Raw genomic sequence first — 16,740 nt, 5'->3', positions numbered from 1 at the left:
TTGGATTTTTTAAAGCTTTCTGCATGATATTATCATTTGTAAGCTAGTCAAACATCTAACACAGTTGTTTCACTTAAGCGTGTGAATTTTACAAGGAAGAGTTAAATGACAGTGCATACATAAGTATCCCACAGAGCAACTGCAAAACTGGGACACTTCTGGTGCAATCCCCCATTTTTACTGCATTTCATTTAAAAAAGTGTTATGATATATCATGGCTTGCAAGTCAGCATATTTTGTTTAGCAAAAATAAAATGTTTATGTGGTCCAGCTACAGGTGGCTGACCAGTTTTTTTAATTTCACGAACAGCACTCCAGAAAGACTTGCAAAATAATCTAAAGGCACCCTTCTACAGCATTTCTTATATCCTAACAGTTATTCCAATGCACTATTTCTGGAGTTGCACAGAAAAACAGACCTAAAACCTCATATAGACTGAAAATTAAGTAAGATTTTATTTCAGTTTTTATTTTTTTCACCTGTATCAAATCAACAGACCCATTTTCTAGGTTAATCACACACATGTGAAGACATGCTGGAACCTCAGAAGTACAAATGTAAAAGACAACAGTAAGCCTGTTGCTAGTAAAAAATAAAGACTTGTGAAATTACAGTCTTTATTCCATTGTCAGAACTAAGGTATAGAAAAGGTAATTTACTGTAACTATACTGAATGATCATCATTGAATAGGCTATCCAGACTCTTTGTGGTACATTTTTCAAAATATTTCAATGCCACCTCAATGGGAGACTTTCTGCTCTGGCTCACAGAACCTTGTGAGATGTTCTCTGAAGTCCCTGAAAAAATGTTGTGGGACGACATTTGTTGGTTTGTTTCTAACTATACCATAGGATTGACTGCCTGATATATCAGTATAACTATCAATTAAATTAAAAACAATGTGTGAAGTATTCAGCTGTTCTATGCAAAATTCCTGGGGCCACCTTCTTCTACAGGTACAAGAAAAATTGAAAGGAATGAAGTGAGAACCCTGGCTATGAAGTCTGGTGACAGAGTTCTGAAAAGCTGGGCTGTAACTGACCCCACAAACAAAAAAATGCCAACTGCAAATGTCTAATCTGGCTAGCAGCTAAATCAGACACCTCAAGATTCAAATGCAAAGGTTATAGCTATTGCACATACTGACCTCTCAGAGATTACAGCAGGTCAGTGCAAATGGAAAGCTGGATCACAGCCTCCTTCACGTTATCTAGTCTTTGTGTTATTACAATATTTTTAGTTCTTCCTGTAAAATATGGTGATGTCATGTCCCTACTGATTGGACATTCTTTTAATGAATGAAACTGATCCATATGTGAGAGTGTCAAAATGAAAACGTAATTTCAACAGGAAAATTAAAACATGCTTCTATCACTTTAAAACAGTTTTTTATTGTAATTTTTTCTCTATGTGCATATAACAATTCCCAGTGTAATCAAAAATAGCTGCCAAAATGTTTTCAATATCTTGGCTCTGTAAGCTGTTACTACGTATTTCTGAGTAGAACATCACTGCAATCAAAATTATTCTGGGTTCTAAATCTCTGGTACACAACCAAACAAAAATGACAATACATAAAGAAACTGTACTCACAAAGGAATTTCCACACAGGCAAGTATTTCCTCAAAGCAAAAAACATTAATGATAGTCTAAGCACACACAGTCTAATTTTAAGTATATAACAATAACCACAGAAGTACAATTATTGACATGTTCTACATGATAAGTCATCATGATACGTCGTATGTATTATATTCCTTTGTAAGATTGAGTCCTCATAAAATAACTTGAAAGCCATGTTTTTTAACCACATTTTCAATATGGAAGAGTAAACAATTTGTAAAAGAAATCCTTTAAGGTGGATTAAGATTGTTTTGGGGGTTTTGTTTTTGGTTTTTTTTAAGGAAAAGAACAATAATTTCATTCAAAATTAAAAACCACCCCAGGAAAAAACCACATGCTACATCCACATAGACAAGAAAAACAAAAAAAAGTGCTTAGAACAGTATGCCCCAAAGTTTTAACGCTATCATTCACTTTTTTCTCCCTAGTAACATCTGTCTTACTGAAAAGTACAATTCACAAATTAACATTTCCAAACTACTAACTATACTCCAAAGTAGTCTACTAAGAACAAGGAAGCTGTGTTTAATCTGATACAACAATAATCTTTAGTAAGAAAGAAAGAAGTAAGAGCATAGCTGAAGTTCTGCAGGTGATGTATAGAAGCAATTACGCAGGTCTAAATGTGCAGTTTAAGTGGAGGAAGTAGGGAAAAAAGGTTCACTTTTAATAAACTATTACCTTATGCATTTGATGCATGCCTTCCTGTGGATAATCTGTAGGCCCCATTGTTGGCATTGGATGTGGGACACTGGGCGGACCAGGACTTGGCCCCATCATGCTGTGAACAGAGCCAGGAGACGGCCCTGGTCCTGGGCTAGGTCCCAGAATCGGTCCAGGTGAAGGTCCTGGTCCAGGGGAAGGACCAGGATGAGGCATGGCGCCAGGGTCTGTAGGCGTGGACATCTATTTTCTGTCTCCTTTTCAATTAGCAGAATAGCTCTAATAACAAAAACAAAACAAAACAAAAACAAAACTACAATTTCTATGTGACATTAGGGGTATGGCAAAAAATTTAATAAAATCAGTTGTTACACACACACACACATACACATGTACACAAATACACATGCAAGCTGTCACCAGCAGAAAAAGGCTTACACAGTCCTTAATGTCGCTCATTAGCTTGAACATCCTTCTAAAAACCCACTAGAAAGATAAGGATCCTGATTATCTCTTCAGTTTCTGGGCATTTGTATGGTACCCAACACAGCAGCTGGTGTGCTATGCGAAACATCTATCAGAAAAACAGCTGAACTGACTTGCTATCACCAGATGTGCCATGTGGGCCAAGCACAGCATAGTAGTTACTAAAAGCAGGAAAGAGAGCAGGACATCTCCGTAACCTATATGTTAAAAAATCTTTCCCTAAACAGCTGTGACTAGCCTGAAATTTGCACTTGTAAAATTCATGGTAATAGAGTGAAAACATTAAAAGGATTATTAAGACTATTTTCAGAACTTTTTTTCACTTGCCCAAGAGCACTGAGACATGGCTCCCAGCCTGCCCTGTAGTGGCTGAGCGGGCAGAGCCAGTAGTGACAGCAATGGGCTGGAACATGGCCTCACTGCCCCCAGTCACTCCCTGCCAAGGCAAACAGCTCCAGTGTGGAGCCATGGACTGCAGTGAGCAGGGCTGGAGCCAGGGGAACCACAAGGGAGCACTGACACCCACCTGGGACTGGCAGCTTGCCCTAGAGCAGTCGACCAGGCATGAGTGCAGCCAGCAAGGACAGCGGCTGCTGTACTCTCTCAAATGGGGTCCTAGTGAACGTGACCAGCGCACACTGGCTGCACTCCCATATGACCACTTGGGAGCAGCCAACAGAGGCAATGAACAGACCCAGTAGTTGGAGAAGAAGGGCATTCTCTTATTAGTGAATGCTCCCTCAGGTATGGTTTTCTGCATTGCCACAGAGCTCATGCCTGTTGGGAATTTAGCTGAAAAGAGAATGGAAAAGTACAAGACCGTGGTTAATTCCAAATCCTGCACCTGCTAGATAGTGTGTCCTTGGGCCTAGCTGTAGTATAATAGCAAATAGTGAAAGAGACATGAGAAAAGAGAGATGTAACCCCTAAGGAATGAGGAAGAGTTCATGGTATAGTTTAACCAATAGATTGCTTGGCTTACAGAATATTCATAAGCTTATTATTTGCTGTATAAGTGTTTGATGCTTTCTTCAATAAACTGGACCTGTTGTGATGAACCACCTGGTGTCCTGGTCCCCTTTCTACGACACATGCCCCCTGAACTCACTGCACCAGCCACGTCAGAAGCCTTCAGCCAGCTAGACTATCAATTGGTAGATGAAGCTCTTCAGGACTCAGGCTGCCAGGAGTGCCTGATGCCTCCTCATAAGGCTGCGGCTGACCATCACTCCTGTCACAGAAGATGTGTTATTGTAAGTGAGCTGTTGCCAGGTTAGGGAGCCATGGGTGAAGTGAACAGCCTGTGCAGTACTTGTGAGAATGAGGGAGAGATTGACAGGCTATTCTCAATGTCCTACAAGTCTCAAACCTCCACTGAAGAGAAGATGCAGGCAGACTCAGAACCCTACCAGGTAGGATGGCAGAGGTCTCTTGAACACAAACACTGGAAGCTGGCCATTGGCCACACTAGCCAGAACACCCTTCCTCCTGAAAACTTGAAGACAACAAATAGGACTGGTACCATTTACAAGAGGTATGATGCCCTGTAATGGGCCAGACAGTCAACTGATGAGGTAGACAAAGATCTTTCTGGGATGGGGGAACCATCTGGAGTAAGACAGCCTGCCACTCTCATCACGACTGCCCCTGTTAATAAAAAGGAAAGGGCAGTTGATATAGGTGACTTCCCTTCTTAAGGGAAGTCTGCTGTGCAGAGCAGACCTGCTATGCAGACCAGACCCAAGTCACAGAGAAGTCTGCTGCTTCCCAGGGCACGTGGGTCCAAAATTGGATGTCATCAGCAGAATCTGCCTTTTTTTTTTTTTTTTTTTACAATAGCGTACTGATACCTGAAGGTATGTACCTTTTGCAGAGTGGAAAAAGGGTTCTACCACTAGAGCTAGCAGGGCTCATTGACAGAGCTTTGAACTAGATTGGAAGGCAGGAAGGGATAAAACCAGGCTTCTCAGTGATAAGCAATGGGATGGCACACCAGAACCTGAGAAAGTGAGATTGCTCTATCTGCTCCATGAGGTGTAGGCTACAATGAACTACAAGCATGAGAAAGGAGCAAGGGGAAGCTTTGGCCCAGTGCCAGAAATAGAAAATCACCGACATAAAAAAACTCAGTGGGATGAGTCCTGTGACTGGCATGTCATGCTGGATACTTACAGGCTCTTCAGGAGGACAGGCAGGGCAGGTAAAGTAGGCGTATAGCATCGTTTATAACAGAGGGACAAGAATGTATGGAGCTTACAACCGGCAACAGCAAGATTGAGACCCTCTGGGTTAAGATTAAGATATAAACAAATAATGAAGATATGATCATGGGAGGCTGCTATAGATCATACAAGCACAACAATGAGATCAATTCCTCAAGTAACCAAGGGAAACCCTAAAACTTTTCCTGATGGCGTAATTCAACCTGCCAGATGTTAATTCGGAAGACCACACAGCTGGCACAATCAAGTCCCGGAGATTCTTAAAACATCTGGATGCTACTTCATGGTTCAAGTCCTAAGAGAGCCGGCTACGAAAGATGCTGTCCTTGATTTCATGCTTGTTAATACGGAGGGTCTCATGAGAGACATGGTGATTGGTGCCCATTCTTGGCCTCAGTGCCCACAAAATAATCAAGCTCAAAATCTGTTGACAGAAGGAAAAGCGCCAGCAAAACCTCCATTCTGGATATGAGGAGAGCAGACTTCAGGCTGCTCAGGGAATCAGTCAGTAGGGTACCCTGGGAAAATGCTCTGCAGCTGCTGGGGTCTGTCAGTGCTGGTCACATTTTAAGCACCATCTTCTAAGGGCATAGGAAGAGGCAATTCCCAAATGCCAGAAGTCAAGCAGGGGAGGCAGAAGATGGCTTGGCTAAGCAGGAATCTTCTTTGGGAGGTAGAGGCAAAAAAAGAAGGTGTAGGCTCAGCAGAACTAATGTCGGGTGATGTGGGATAATCACAGAGATGCTGCTCACCACTGCCCGGAGAAAATCTGTCATGCTGAAGCTCAGCTGGGGATGAAGCTGGCCACAACTGAGAGGGACAATAAAAAGAGGGGTTTTAAACGCATTAATAGCACAAGATAGTGGAGAAATAACTTTGTCCTCTTAGAGGATGAGAACAGTCACCTCACAAACAAGGACATGGACATGGCAGAGATGTTTAATGCTTCCTTTGCCTCTGTCCTCAATGCCAGTGATGGATTAATGGGCCCCAGGGCCCTGAGCTGGAGGACAGTGGCTGTGAGAATGATCAACTCCCAGTGCCCTGTAAATCTATAGGGCCCAATGGAATTCATCTGAGAAGACTCAAAAGAGCAGGCTGATGTCATCACAAGACCTCTCTCTATGATTTTCTAATGGGCTTGGGAATCCAGATAGGTCCCAGTTGACTGGAAGCTGGCTGATGTCCCAGTTTTCCAGAAGAGCAAGAAGGATGAGCCTGGAAACTCCAGGCCTGGCAGTCTCACTTCTCTGACTGGCAAAATTATGGAGAATACTATTCTGGGAGGTATTGAAAAGCACCTGAAGGACAACGCAGTCATCAGTCACAGCCAACACAGGTTTATGATGGGAAAGTTCTGCTTGTCAGAATTAACCTAACTTTATGACAGAGTAACCCACCTACTTGATCAAGGGAAGCCAGTTGATGCAATCCTTTTGGATTTCAGTGAAGGTTTCAATACTGCCTCTCACAAGATCCTTCTGGACAAGATGTCCAGCACACAGATGGGTAAACACATCAAGTACTGGGTGAGCAAGTGGCTGATGGGTCAGGCACAAGGGGTTACAGTGAATGGGGTGGCATCAGGTTGGTGACCTGTCACTAGTGGCTTCCATAGGGCTCTTTCTTAGGCCCCATGCTCTTAAACACAGTATCACAGAATGGTTTGGGTTGGAAGGGACTTTTAAGATCATCTAGTTCTAACCTCTCTGCCATGTGCAGGTACCCCTTCCACTGGATCAGGTTGTTCAGAGCCTAGTTCAACCTGGCCTTGAACACTTGCAGAGATAAAGATCTTCAACTTCTCTGGTCAACCTGTGCCAGTGCTTCACCACCCCCACTATAAAGAATTTCATCCTAACAGCTAATCTAAACATACCTTCTTTAAGTTTAAAAACACTGCTCCTTTTCCCGCCACTGTGTGCCTATACAAAAAGTCCCTCTCTCTCATTTTTATAAGGCCCCTTCAGACAGTCGAAGGCCACAATGGGGTGTCCCTGAAATATCCTCTTAAAACCCCTACTCTCTCCGCCTTCCTTCACAGGAGAGGTGCTCTGTCTAAGCTTCTTCAAGGCCATCTTCTGGACCCACTCCAACAGGCCCATGTCTTTCTTACACTGGGAACCGGACACCTGGACACAGCACTCCAGGTAGGGTCCCATGAAGGAAAAGTAGAGGGGTTGAACCACCTCCCTCAGTCTGTGAGCCACGCTTCTTTTGCTGCAACACAGAACGCAGTTGGCTTTCTCGGCTGGAATTGCACATTGCTGGCTTACATTCCCAACAGATTTTGAAGAAGGACTTGAAGGGATACTACTTTTGCAGATGATACAAAAGTGGGAGGAGCTGTTGACTCCTTCAAAGGCAAAGAGACCCTACACAGAAACTTAGAAAAATAGGAAGACTTGGCCATCACCAAAGGTATGAAGTTTAACAAAGCCAAATGCCAAATCCTGTGCCTGAGATGCGGCAACCCTTGATGTACAGACTGGGGAATCAGATGCTTGAAAGCAGCGCCATGGAAAGGGACTTAGAGCTCCTGGTCAACAGAAGGCTGAATATGAATCAGCAGTGCCCTGGCAGCCATGAGAGCCAAGCATGGCCTGAGGGCATCAGGGACAGCATGGCCAGCCAGGCAAGGGAGGGGATTGTCCTGCTCTGCTCTGCACTGGGGCAGCCTCACCTTGAGTGCCTGGGCAGCTCTGGGTGCCACAATAAGAGAGATATAAAGCTACTGGAGAGTGTCCAAAGGACGGCCATGAGGATGGTAGAAGGCCCAAACCGCAAGTACCAAGGAGCAGCTGAGGTAATTTGGCTTGTTCAGCCAGGAGAAGACAAGACTGAGGGAAGACCTCACTGCAGTCTACAACTTCCTGATGAGGTAAAGAGGAGGGACGGACAATGTCACTGTGTCTCTTCTATGTGGTGACCGATGACTGGACCTAAAAGAATGACCTGAAGCTCTGTCACAAGAGTTTTAGGTTGGATATCAGGAAAAGACTCTTCATCCAGAGGTTTTTTGGGCACTGGAATGGGCTCCTCAGGGAAGTGGTCATGCTACCAAGCCTGACAGAGGTCTCTGGCACCTGGTGTTGTTCTCGTGGCAGGAGTTGGACTCAATGATCCTTTTGGGTGACCTCCAGTTCAGGATATTCTGTGATTCTATGACCTGATACCTTGGGATCCTGTTTCCTTGCAAGGTAAAACACAGAGATGCCTATGAAGCTTCTCAGTTCAAAACTCTACAGTCACTAATTAGTCCTCTATAACTCCACAACAAGACCACAAAAGGAATCAACTTATCAAATGTTCTCAACTGCGAACACCATACCATCCTCTAAGAGGCCTATGTTTTGTATGAAGGACAACACACATTTCCACACAACAAATAGTTTCTACATGTTTCAATCGTGATATTGCAAAATCTAAGACTGACACTCTCACAGCTGAGTCATGCACTATGTGCATTATAAATGAAATTCAATCCATTTAACAAAGCAGATAACTAGCACCACCACTACAATCCAGAAGAATGTATACAGAACCATAACACAATCAATAATAAAAGTTCTATCAGTATACAGTATCCCAAAATATCTTATTTCACAAAAGATATCTACCTATACCCATGCATTAAAATCTTTCTCTCTATTCACCTATTCAGCCTATTTCAAATTCAACTCAAAATTCTCATAAAAACTAGCTCCAGTCTCAAGTCTGTTAGTTACGCTGCCATTTGCAAATACATTAAACATATCCTGCATGCAAATTTGAAAAATTCAGAATTCTTTATGATAGGATAGCAAATGTCCAAACTATGAAAAACAGTAACTACCAGAGGTGAATGTCTGCATCACTTGCACCAGACAAAGTTTCCTCATCACCTTTCTCTGAGCAAAGATACATCTCACATAATTGGGAATTTTCTTAAACAGATTTGTATTCAGACATTTTATACATCAGAGAAAAAGAAAAAAAAAAGTAATTTATAAAACCTATATTGGGGAATATAAAGTATTGGAAAACACTATTTAAATTCAAGTAATAAACTCTGTCCAAAGACAGTCATGGAAATAAAGAGACAAAGCAATTTTCTCTGGCAACAGTAGTCCACAAAATTCAAAAATAAAAAAAGCCACTGACCTCAACCAGAACACAGTATGGCCCTCCCAACAAAGTACCTGTTCACAGAAATTACCTGCTAAAAAGTTTATAGTTTAACATGTTTCAAAAATAGCTTTGTCTGTATTTATTAAGTATGAGATTGTACCCCACAGAAATTAGAGACCCTGCTCTCATCAAAATCCAGTAAAACCCAGGTATCTAATTCTTTTAGGCCTTTATGAAAGTCTCATAAAAGTCAAAGCAAAAATCTACAAAAAAACAACACGTCCAACAGTCACCGAGTTCATGCAGACAGTATTGGTATTATTTTGGCTAAATTCTGGTGCCTGCAATGAAAAAAGCAGTATGAAGCCAACTCCCTGCCAAAAGCCAGTGGTGACCTATTTCTTTGGACTGCTTTTTAATGAGTAGTGCCTGTTAGAATTAAAAAGCAAGGGGGAAGGAGAGGCAAAAAAAAAAAGTAAATGTTTCCAACAAATTACAAGACTATTGTGAAATGAAAATTAAAAATACCATCTTATCATTCTAAATTATGAGGCTCTTGGCCCTGATTCTTGAACACATTACATGTTGTTGAATTGTTTTTCAAGTGTCCAATCTTATAGTTTCCTCAAAATGCTCACTGGAGTAGTATTATTTACATGACTTCAAATAGGATGGGGTTTTTTTCCTGAACCGTAATCTTTACCGCCTCTTAGATCTATTTACATCAACATGACCAATTTTCTTTTGTGAACCGCTCCAGATGAACTACTGGTAAATGAATCAGTTGTGGGGAATCACATGCTTCTTCCTGTGGTCTTAGAGAACTTCTCCACCTTTGCTGGACATAACCAGAGCTAAGACAGGGAAATAAAAGAGGCATCTATCATATGTCAGAGCCAGATCCAAATACAAACAGCCACAAAACCAAGAGCCCAAGATTAAGGGAGACTTAGGATCTCTGCTCAACTATTTCTAGATCAAACAGTTTAGGACAGTGAATATCCGCACTGTGAACAATTTGAAATAACAGCCTCTAAGCATAAATGTTTCTCCACTGTCATTTTATATACACTTAGAAAGTTTTGTAGATGTAACTAATTCACTGCACAATATAGTCCTCATCAGTTCAACGTTTCTATTTTACACATATTTTGGTATAAACGTGCTAAAAACCCACAGGTAACAAAGGCAGGGATTTTTTTTCACATGAGGAAGTATTAGCAGATCTCGAAGAAAAACACAGCAGGTAAAAAACCATTTGCATTACTTTGGAATTCAAGACCAGCTGTATATCCAAAAAGATCCAGGGATTACAGACTGCTTTGACAGGGCACACACCAAGCCTAAGAACAGATGGAGCAGTAAGTATTTATAACTCTTCTAGCTAGTTCCCTTCACCATCCAATATAACTTCTGCCTTTCCTCCCAACCTAAATTGAACCTCAGCCAGGATGTTTTGGCCACATCTCCTGCCTTAGATATGCAGTGGAAAGTAATGAAACTATACTGCTTAGAACTTTTGAAATACGGACCCACACAACAGCCACACAGACATTGCAAAGTGTAACTTTGTCTTCACAAGGGAAATAGTTACATTTCCAACTGCAGTCACGATTCACAGCTGGCTTTGAAAAGATAAACTGTAAACTTGTGATACACTATAGGCTACAGGAGTTATCTTTATTATACTACCACAGAAAACATGGAATTATACCGTCAGTGATTTGTATTACTCGCATAATCTGCTAACTATAATCAAATTAATATGCTCAAAGTAGAAGAGCTGATTAGTAATCATAGCTCATCATCACTAAATAACTTATCACACTTAGAAGCAAATCAGTGTTTTGTATGCAGGACACTGCATTACCTTTTATCATGATTTTATTACTGGCATCTCATTAAATGACAATTCAATCAATAAACAGGTTTACATGAAACAACAAAAATCAGAGAGAAGACTCAAATCCTTCAACTAACATACACCAGAGTTATTAGTTCACATAAGAAAAGCCAAACACACTAACATGTGCCTTTGCATGTTCATTTATGTCATGTCAGCGTAACTTGAAAACCTTCTGCAAGGGCATCTGTAGTTCAAAATACTAACCACAGAACCAGAAATGCTGAACCTTAATTACTTATCCAGACACCTAGGCCAGAAGAAAAAAAAATCTCTGCAACACTCCTTTAGCTGTGTGTCTAGCTCTCTGCCAGAAACTGCAGAGAGCATCCCCATACAGCTCATTAAACAGGTGAAATACTTACACCAGAAACTTCATTGTGGAGTCAAGTAGTATGAGACAGTTTACTTTAGGATCATAGTCAGTACTCCTTACCTTGAAATAATGTAGAAATGCTTACTCCTACTGTATAGATATTTCAGCTTTACACAAAGTTCAACTTTTCTCAGTTGCTCTAGCTTATAGCCTACCCTCTCAGGGAAAACTAACATCAGCAGCAAAAAAAGACTTGTTAACAGCTGGGAGCTGAAAGTACTCTAGACTGTCAAGAGGCATAATCACAAATCGGAGTGCACAAAAGTTAGGCTAAGCTATGCTGCCAGACTTTACTGTGAAGACACTACAGCACAGACATATGATCCTTTCTGAGAGCTTTGCTGCAGAAGACAGTAGCCTTCAGGAAAAGAAGATAGCAGATAGCTACAGTCAAAAGTTTAATTGCCATCAGACAATGTCCAAGATCAATCCCACATTTGCCACATATGTAGATTCCAGTGTAAATTTAAAGCACAGGAAAGTGATACAGGACACTACTGAATGGTCATGGATTAAGTTGTTGCACTTTGAGCTTTACTCAGGTAATAACCACAGTTATTGACCACAGTCTTCTCATTTGTTTCTAAATAAAAATCCGTAAGAGATGCAGGCAAAAGGAAAGGAATGCACCACATTACCAACAGGCCTTGGCTTTACTTAAGCAGGGAAGAAGAGGAGGAAAAAGGGAGAAAATTGTTTTAAATACAAGTTACTTGTATTTAAAACATACATTTACTGTAAAAACAAACTTATAATTTTAACATTTTCTCAATGTCCCACCTCTAAATGATCCACCTAGGTGTTCAAACTCTGAAGTGATAAATAGGAAATATTCTCTGCCAACATTCTCTGCCAATTGGAGACAAACAGGAAAATGTTAATGCCTAGTAAGTAATGACTTTATACAGGTGTCACAAACAAAGAAAACAATTTTCAGTGTTAGTCTTCTCATTCTACTGTATTTACAAACTATCAAAACTGTTTTTAAGAAAGCTTTACTTCCTTTCCTTATTCATCCTTCTCTTATTTTATTTTGGAAATAAGACATGAGCTTTTCTCTAATGCCAATTTTATGACAAATGATCTTTATGCCATAATGTTGTGTTTACCATTCCAGTAGAGAATCAAAAATCTGACAACGTCCAAAAGTGATGGAGGTCTAGGAAACACCTACTACACATAGAGAATTCTGACAGAAGCAGGAAACACAGAGAAATGCAATAGACATTCTGAGGACTAATTTGCAAAATTATTCTAAATCACACAAAGAATGAGGAGTTTCCTTCTGAAAAGGATCACTTGTAGTTCACAGCAACATTACTCATCAGGACGACAAAAAACAGAGGTAAATTGTAGACATTTTTTAAGTTGCTACTGTGCATATTTTGACCTTAACTTCAAAAGTCCAACAAAACCTGAGAAATATATATATATGGAGATAATAGTTTCACACCTTTTCATGAATATATGTAATATAGGTAAGTGAGCTGAAGGAATTTTTCTCCTGCCAATTTTCAAGCCTCAGGTGCTGGTGAAAGCACTTTTCAAACTTGACAAGAAACGTTCATGGACTACTTCAGAAACGAACAAAAGATTTAAGACTGAACACAGTCCTTTGGCATATGTTCCATGCACCACAGAAATACCAGTCTTAAAGCTGAGAAACAATCATGAGAGATATAATGTTTTTAATGAAGATTTACTCTCACCTCTGGTAGGTCCACATATGGTGTAGGATCCACTCTAAATTTTAAAAGCTCACTATACAAAAAGTCTTTTTGCTTTCTATAACTGAAATTATATATATATACACATAACAACCTGCCTTGAGGGAAGCCTATCCTTCTGAAACATTACTTTTTTTCCTTAGAATCACAAAAGGACAAAAGAAACAAAGTCAGAGACAGCAATAGGGCAATTAGGTTCGGAAAGAGAAAGTGTGCCCGTATTTGCACAACAATAGTAACTAGCACAGAGGAGACTACCCCACCCCGAACAAGTAACTTGTACACTACCAAAGGAATTAAATTCTGGTACAGTGTTTATCGTTTGGGTCTTAGGGTCTGTGGTTAAAACCACTTAACACTTCAGAAAGTTAAAGCAAAACAAGAGAGAATGCAAACGGAACAATGCCGTGTCACAGACCCCAGATCAATTCTTCAACGAAAGCATGCTGAACACTTTCAGCGAAAAAAAACCCGACCAAACAAAAAACCGAAAAACCAACAACTTTTTTTTCTTCAATTCTTCAGCTAGTTATTTACTTGCATATTCATATTCACATAAATATTCACAAAAATACACCCTAAAAAGAACAGCGTTAGCCTAACGTTCCGTAAGTCCGAATATCAAACATATGAACCAGATATCAAGAAAAACCAAATTCGGTACGACGTGCGTAATCTGCAGACACTTTTACACTCCCTTTACTTGACCATAACGCACGCTCAGGGAAAAAAACAAAACAAAAAAACGACCCAAGTCGCTCGTTAAACTGAAACTTCAGATCGAGTTAGAAGAGCTGTAACTTTTCCAGCCGTGCGCAGTTTGTAGTTCCACCATTATAAATGTAAGAGGGGAGGAGACAACGTAAGAAACTCCATTTCTGCACCGTGAACACAAGGAAGAGCCGCGGCGCAGAACCCGCGACCCGGGAGCTCCGGGGGGCGGCGGGGCAAGGCGGCCGCTCCCTCCCTCCCCGGGCGGCAGCACCGCTGCTCTGCCCTCGGGTGCTCGGGCCCTGGAGGACGGGCGGGCGCAGGCCTCGGCGCCGGGCCGCCCGCCGCCTCCCCCGCCAAGGCGCCGGGGCGGGCACGCACAACCAGCAGGGCCCTGTTTTCCCCCCTCCAGCCTTTCTGGAAAGTTTTCTCCCCGGCCGACAGGCTGTAAAACGTCCCTGCCTGGAAATGCGGCCCCGCTGCTGCCTGCCCCCGCCCCTCCACGAAGCAGCGGGTGCGCTGCTGACGGCGCTGCCCGCGCACGGCCCCGTACCTCGGCCGCAGGCAGGCAGGCGGGCGACCAGCCGGGTCATGCCTCAGGGCTGGGCTGGGCCCGTCTCCCCGCCTCTCCTTCCCTCCGCCACCATGTCACGCCGACCAAACATGTCTGTGCGCCTGTGTGTGGCGGCGGTGACTTCCTGATCCGCCGCCGCTTGCACAGGCGGAGGGACGAGAAAGGCCACCCACCCTCCTATCCTCCCCCCGCCGCCGCCGCCGCTGCCTCCCCCCTCCGCCCCGCAGCGGCCCGGGGACGGGCTCCGCTGCCCTCTGGCCCCGCCCGGCAGCTGGCTGCAGCAGCGCTCTGCCGCCCACCCCCGCCTCCGGCTGGGCACAGAACTTTTCCAGGTGCCAAACACCGCCGTCCCCTCTCCCGACATAGGGGCAGGCGAGCTGCAGCTACCTGAGCATCCGCGCGCGTTTGCATCCTCGCTCCCGCCCGGCCGGGTTAAAAAAAAATAAATTTCCGCGCACACCGGAAATAAAACGCTTTTTTGCTTGGCAGGCGATTCCAAAATTGTAAGCGCATGTTTTGTGCTACTCTGCTTGGAGGTGGGGAGGAGGAAGGGGGCGAATTTCTGCAGGGAAAACGGGAGGGGTACGACGACATGCAAGCTATTTTGGGAAGTAAACCGCGACACCTTTACAGTAGGAGTGACTGCACAGTTAAAAACAAGAGACCGAAAAGCAACAGGAGCCGCAGCCCTGTTGGGCTAAAGTCCCAGCCCCCGCTTCTTCCCCCTCCCCAGTGTGTGCAATGTTTGCGACAGGCAGGCAGCGATGATCCGGATCATGGCCTCCCTGGCTCTGCCGGGGAATGCCGCTACTCTCCTCGCAGGCGAGACCGCTCCTCCATGCACCATGTTCCTCCCTCCCCATGCCTCCCCACTTCCCCTCGCTCGGCTGGGTCTGCGCCAGCGTGTGCCACGGCAGAGAAACAGCCCCGCCGCACCGCGCTCTGCTGCCTCCGGACACCCTGAACTTCACCCTGCGACCCCCGGCAGCTGCAGCGGTGCCTCCCCCGGCCGGTCCGTCTGGGCTGTCGCTCCCCAAGGATCTATTTCTCCCGTGGCCGCTTTGCCCGCAGCCCGTGACACGCTCGCTGGGCGGCAAGACCGAGAGTGCCGCTGACTCACAAGTCAGCCACCGGCGACTCCGTGGGGGTTCTGTCGCTCCCACTCCGGCGATCCGCATCGTGATTATCCCAGAATAATACCGGATCAAAACTTTCTTCTCTCCACCCACTAGGGGATATAAATATTGGGGAGGGCCGGGCGCCGCGGAAGGTGGGGAGAGGAAGCAGGTGGCACGGCGGCGGCTGGACCGACGGGGCCGTGCCCGGGGAAGGGGAGCGATGGGGAGAGGGAAGTGGGCACCGTGCGACCCGGCACAGCCGGTGACAATAAAGGACAGTGCCGGGCACGGGGAGCTGACGGGGTTGGACCGAGTTGCAAGTTGTATTTACCTTCCGCCCGGGCGGAGCGCCGTGCTGACTGTCGCTCCTCTCCCCGCTCAGTGAATCACTCGAGTCCAGAACCGGAGCGAGGGACTAGATTACGAACATGACTTCATTGATGACAGCCATTCCCTCCTCTTCATCCTAAACTCCTGCCCCTCCTCCGGCCCCCCTTCACGGACGCCACTGCTCAGGCAGCCATGTTGCCATTGGTCCGCCGAGCAGGGAGTGCCCGCCCCCTTGCGTAGAAGAGGCGATTTTATTGGCTTGAGGAGCTGTCGCTCATCCGGGAGGCCGGGGGGGGCGGAGGTGTGCAAGCGCGCGCGGGGCGGGGTGCACTGCGCTGCGCTCCGCGGCGCCGTGCGCAGGGCGAGCGCTGCGCTCCCGCGCTGGCCGCGCAGCGGTGGCGGCTTGCGCTCCCTTCAGGTGCCGCCGCCGCGCTCCCCCGCCCCTCCCGGTTGGCCTCTGCGGCGCGGAGAGAGGGGCAGGACCTCCTTCCCCACGAAGGCGGCAGCAGGGCGCGGGCGGCACTCGAGGGAGTAGTTTGGGGAAGAGGTGAAGAAGGTGCTGGAACTGCGCTGTGACTCTGCCCCGCTGGAGGGGCGGGGAGGAGCCAGCATGACGGGCCTGGAATCAGCTGTGTCTGGCTGTTGGGAGTGAGTGTGTGTGTGCGCGTCTGTGTGTGCGTGCCCAGGGCGGGTGTCTCCCTCCCCTTAAAAAGAAAACACGTGGTGGAAAAAACTTACACCCCGTCCCCTGTCTTCTCCGGTAGCAGAGGGCGAGAGCCGGGTGCTGAGAGCATTCCAGCTGGCTCGAGCAGCGGCGCCGAGGCTGCCCGCAGCCTCTCGCGGTGCAGGGCCGGGGCGGCTGCTGAGGCATCGGCGCATAGAGCGAGCCCGGGTG

The 16,740-nt window shown here is 45.0% G+C and overlaps 1 protein-coding gene across 1 annotated transcript in view; it reads right to left on the bottom strand.

Moving 5' to 3' along the window:
* SMARCA2 (SWI/SNF related BAF chromatin remodeling complex subunit ATPase 2) overlaps positions 1 to 16,034 on the bottom strand; it is a 116,925-nt gene extending 100,891 nt beyond the window's left edge. The window contains exons 1-2 of the mRNA XM_005488275.4: positions 15,847 to 16,034; positions 2,307 to 2,567 (exon numbers count right to left, since the gene is read on the bottom strand). Coding sequence (XP_005488332.1) covers positions 2,307 to 2,531 — 225 coding nt within the window. The 5' untranslated portion in view covers positions 2,532 to 2,567; positions 15,847 to 16,034. The remainder of the gene's footprint in view (positions 1 to 2,306; positions 2,568 to 15,846) is intronic.
* Between the last annotated feature and the right edge of the window lie 706 nt (positions 16,035 to 16,740).

This window comes from Zonotrichia albicollis, chromosome Z, assembly GCF_047830755.1.
Source record: "Zonotrichia albicollis isolate bZonAlb1 chromosome Z, bZonAlb1.hap1, whole genome shotgun sequence".
In the NCBI taxonomy this organism is placed as follows: domain Eukaryota; kingdom Metazoa; phylum Chordata; class Aves; order Passeriformes; family Passerellidae; genus Zonotrichia; species Zonotrichia albicollis.
Note: the sequence above shows the minus strand (reverse complement) of the source record. Positions and strands in the feature narration are given on the sequence as shown.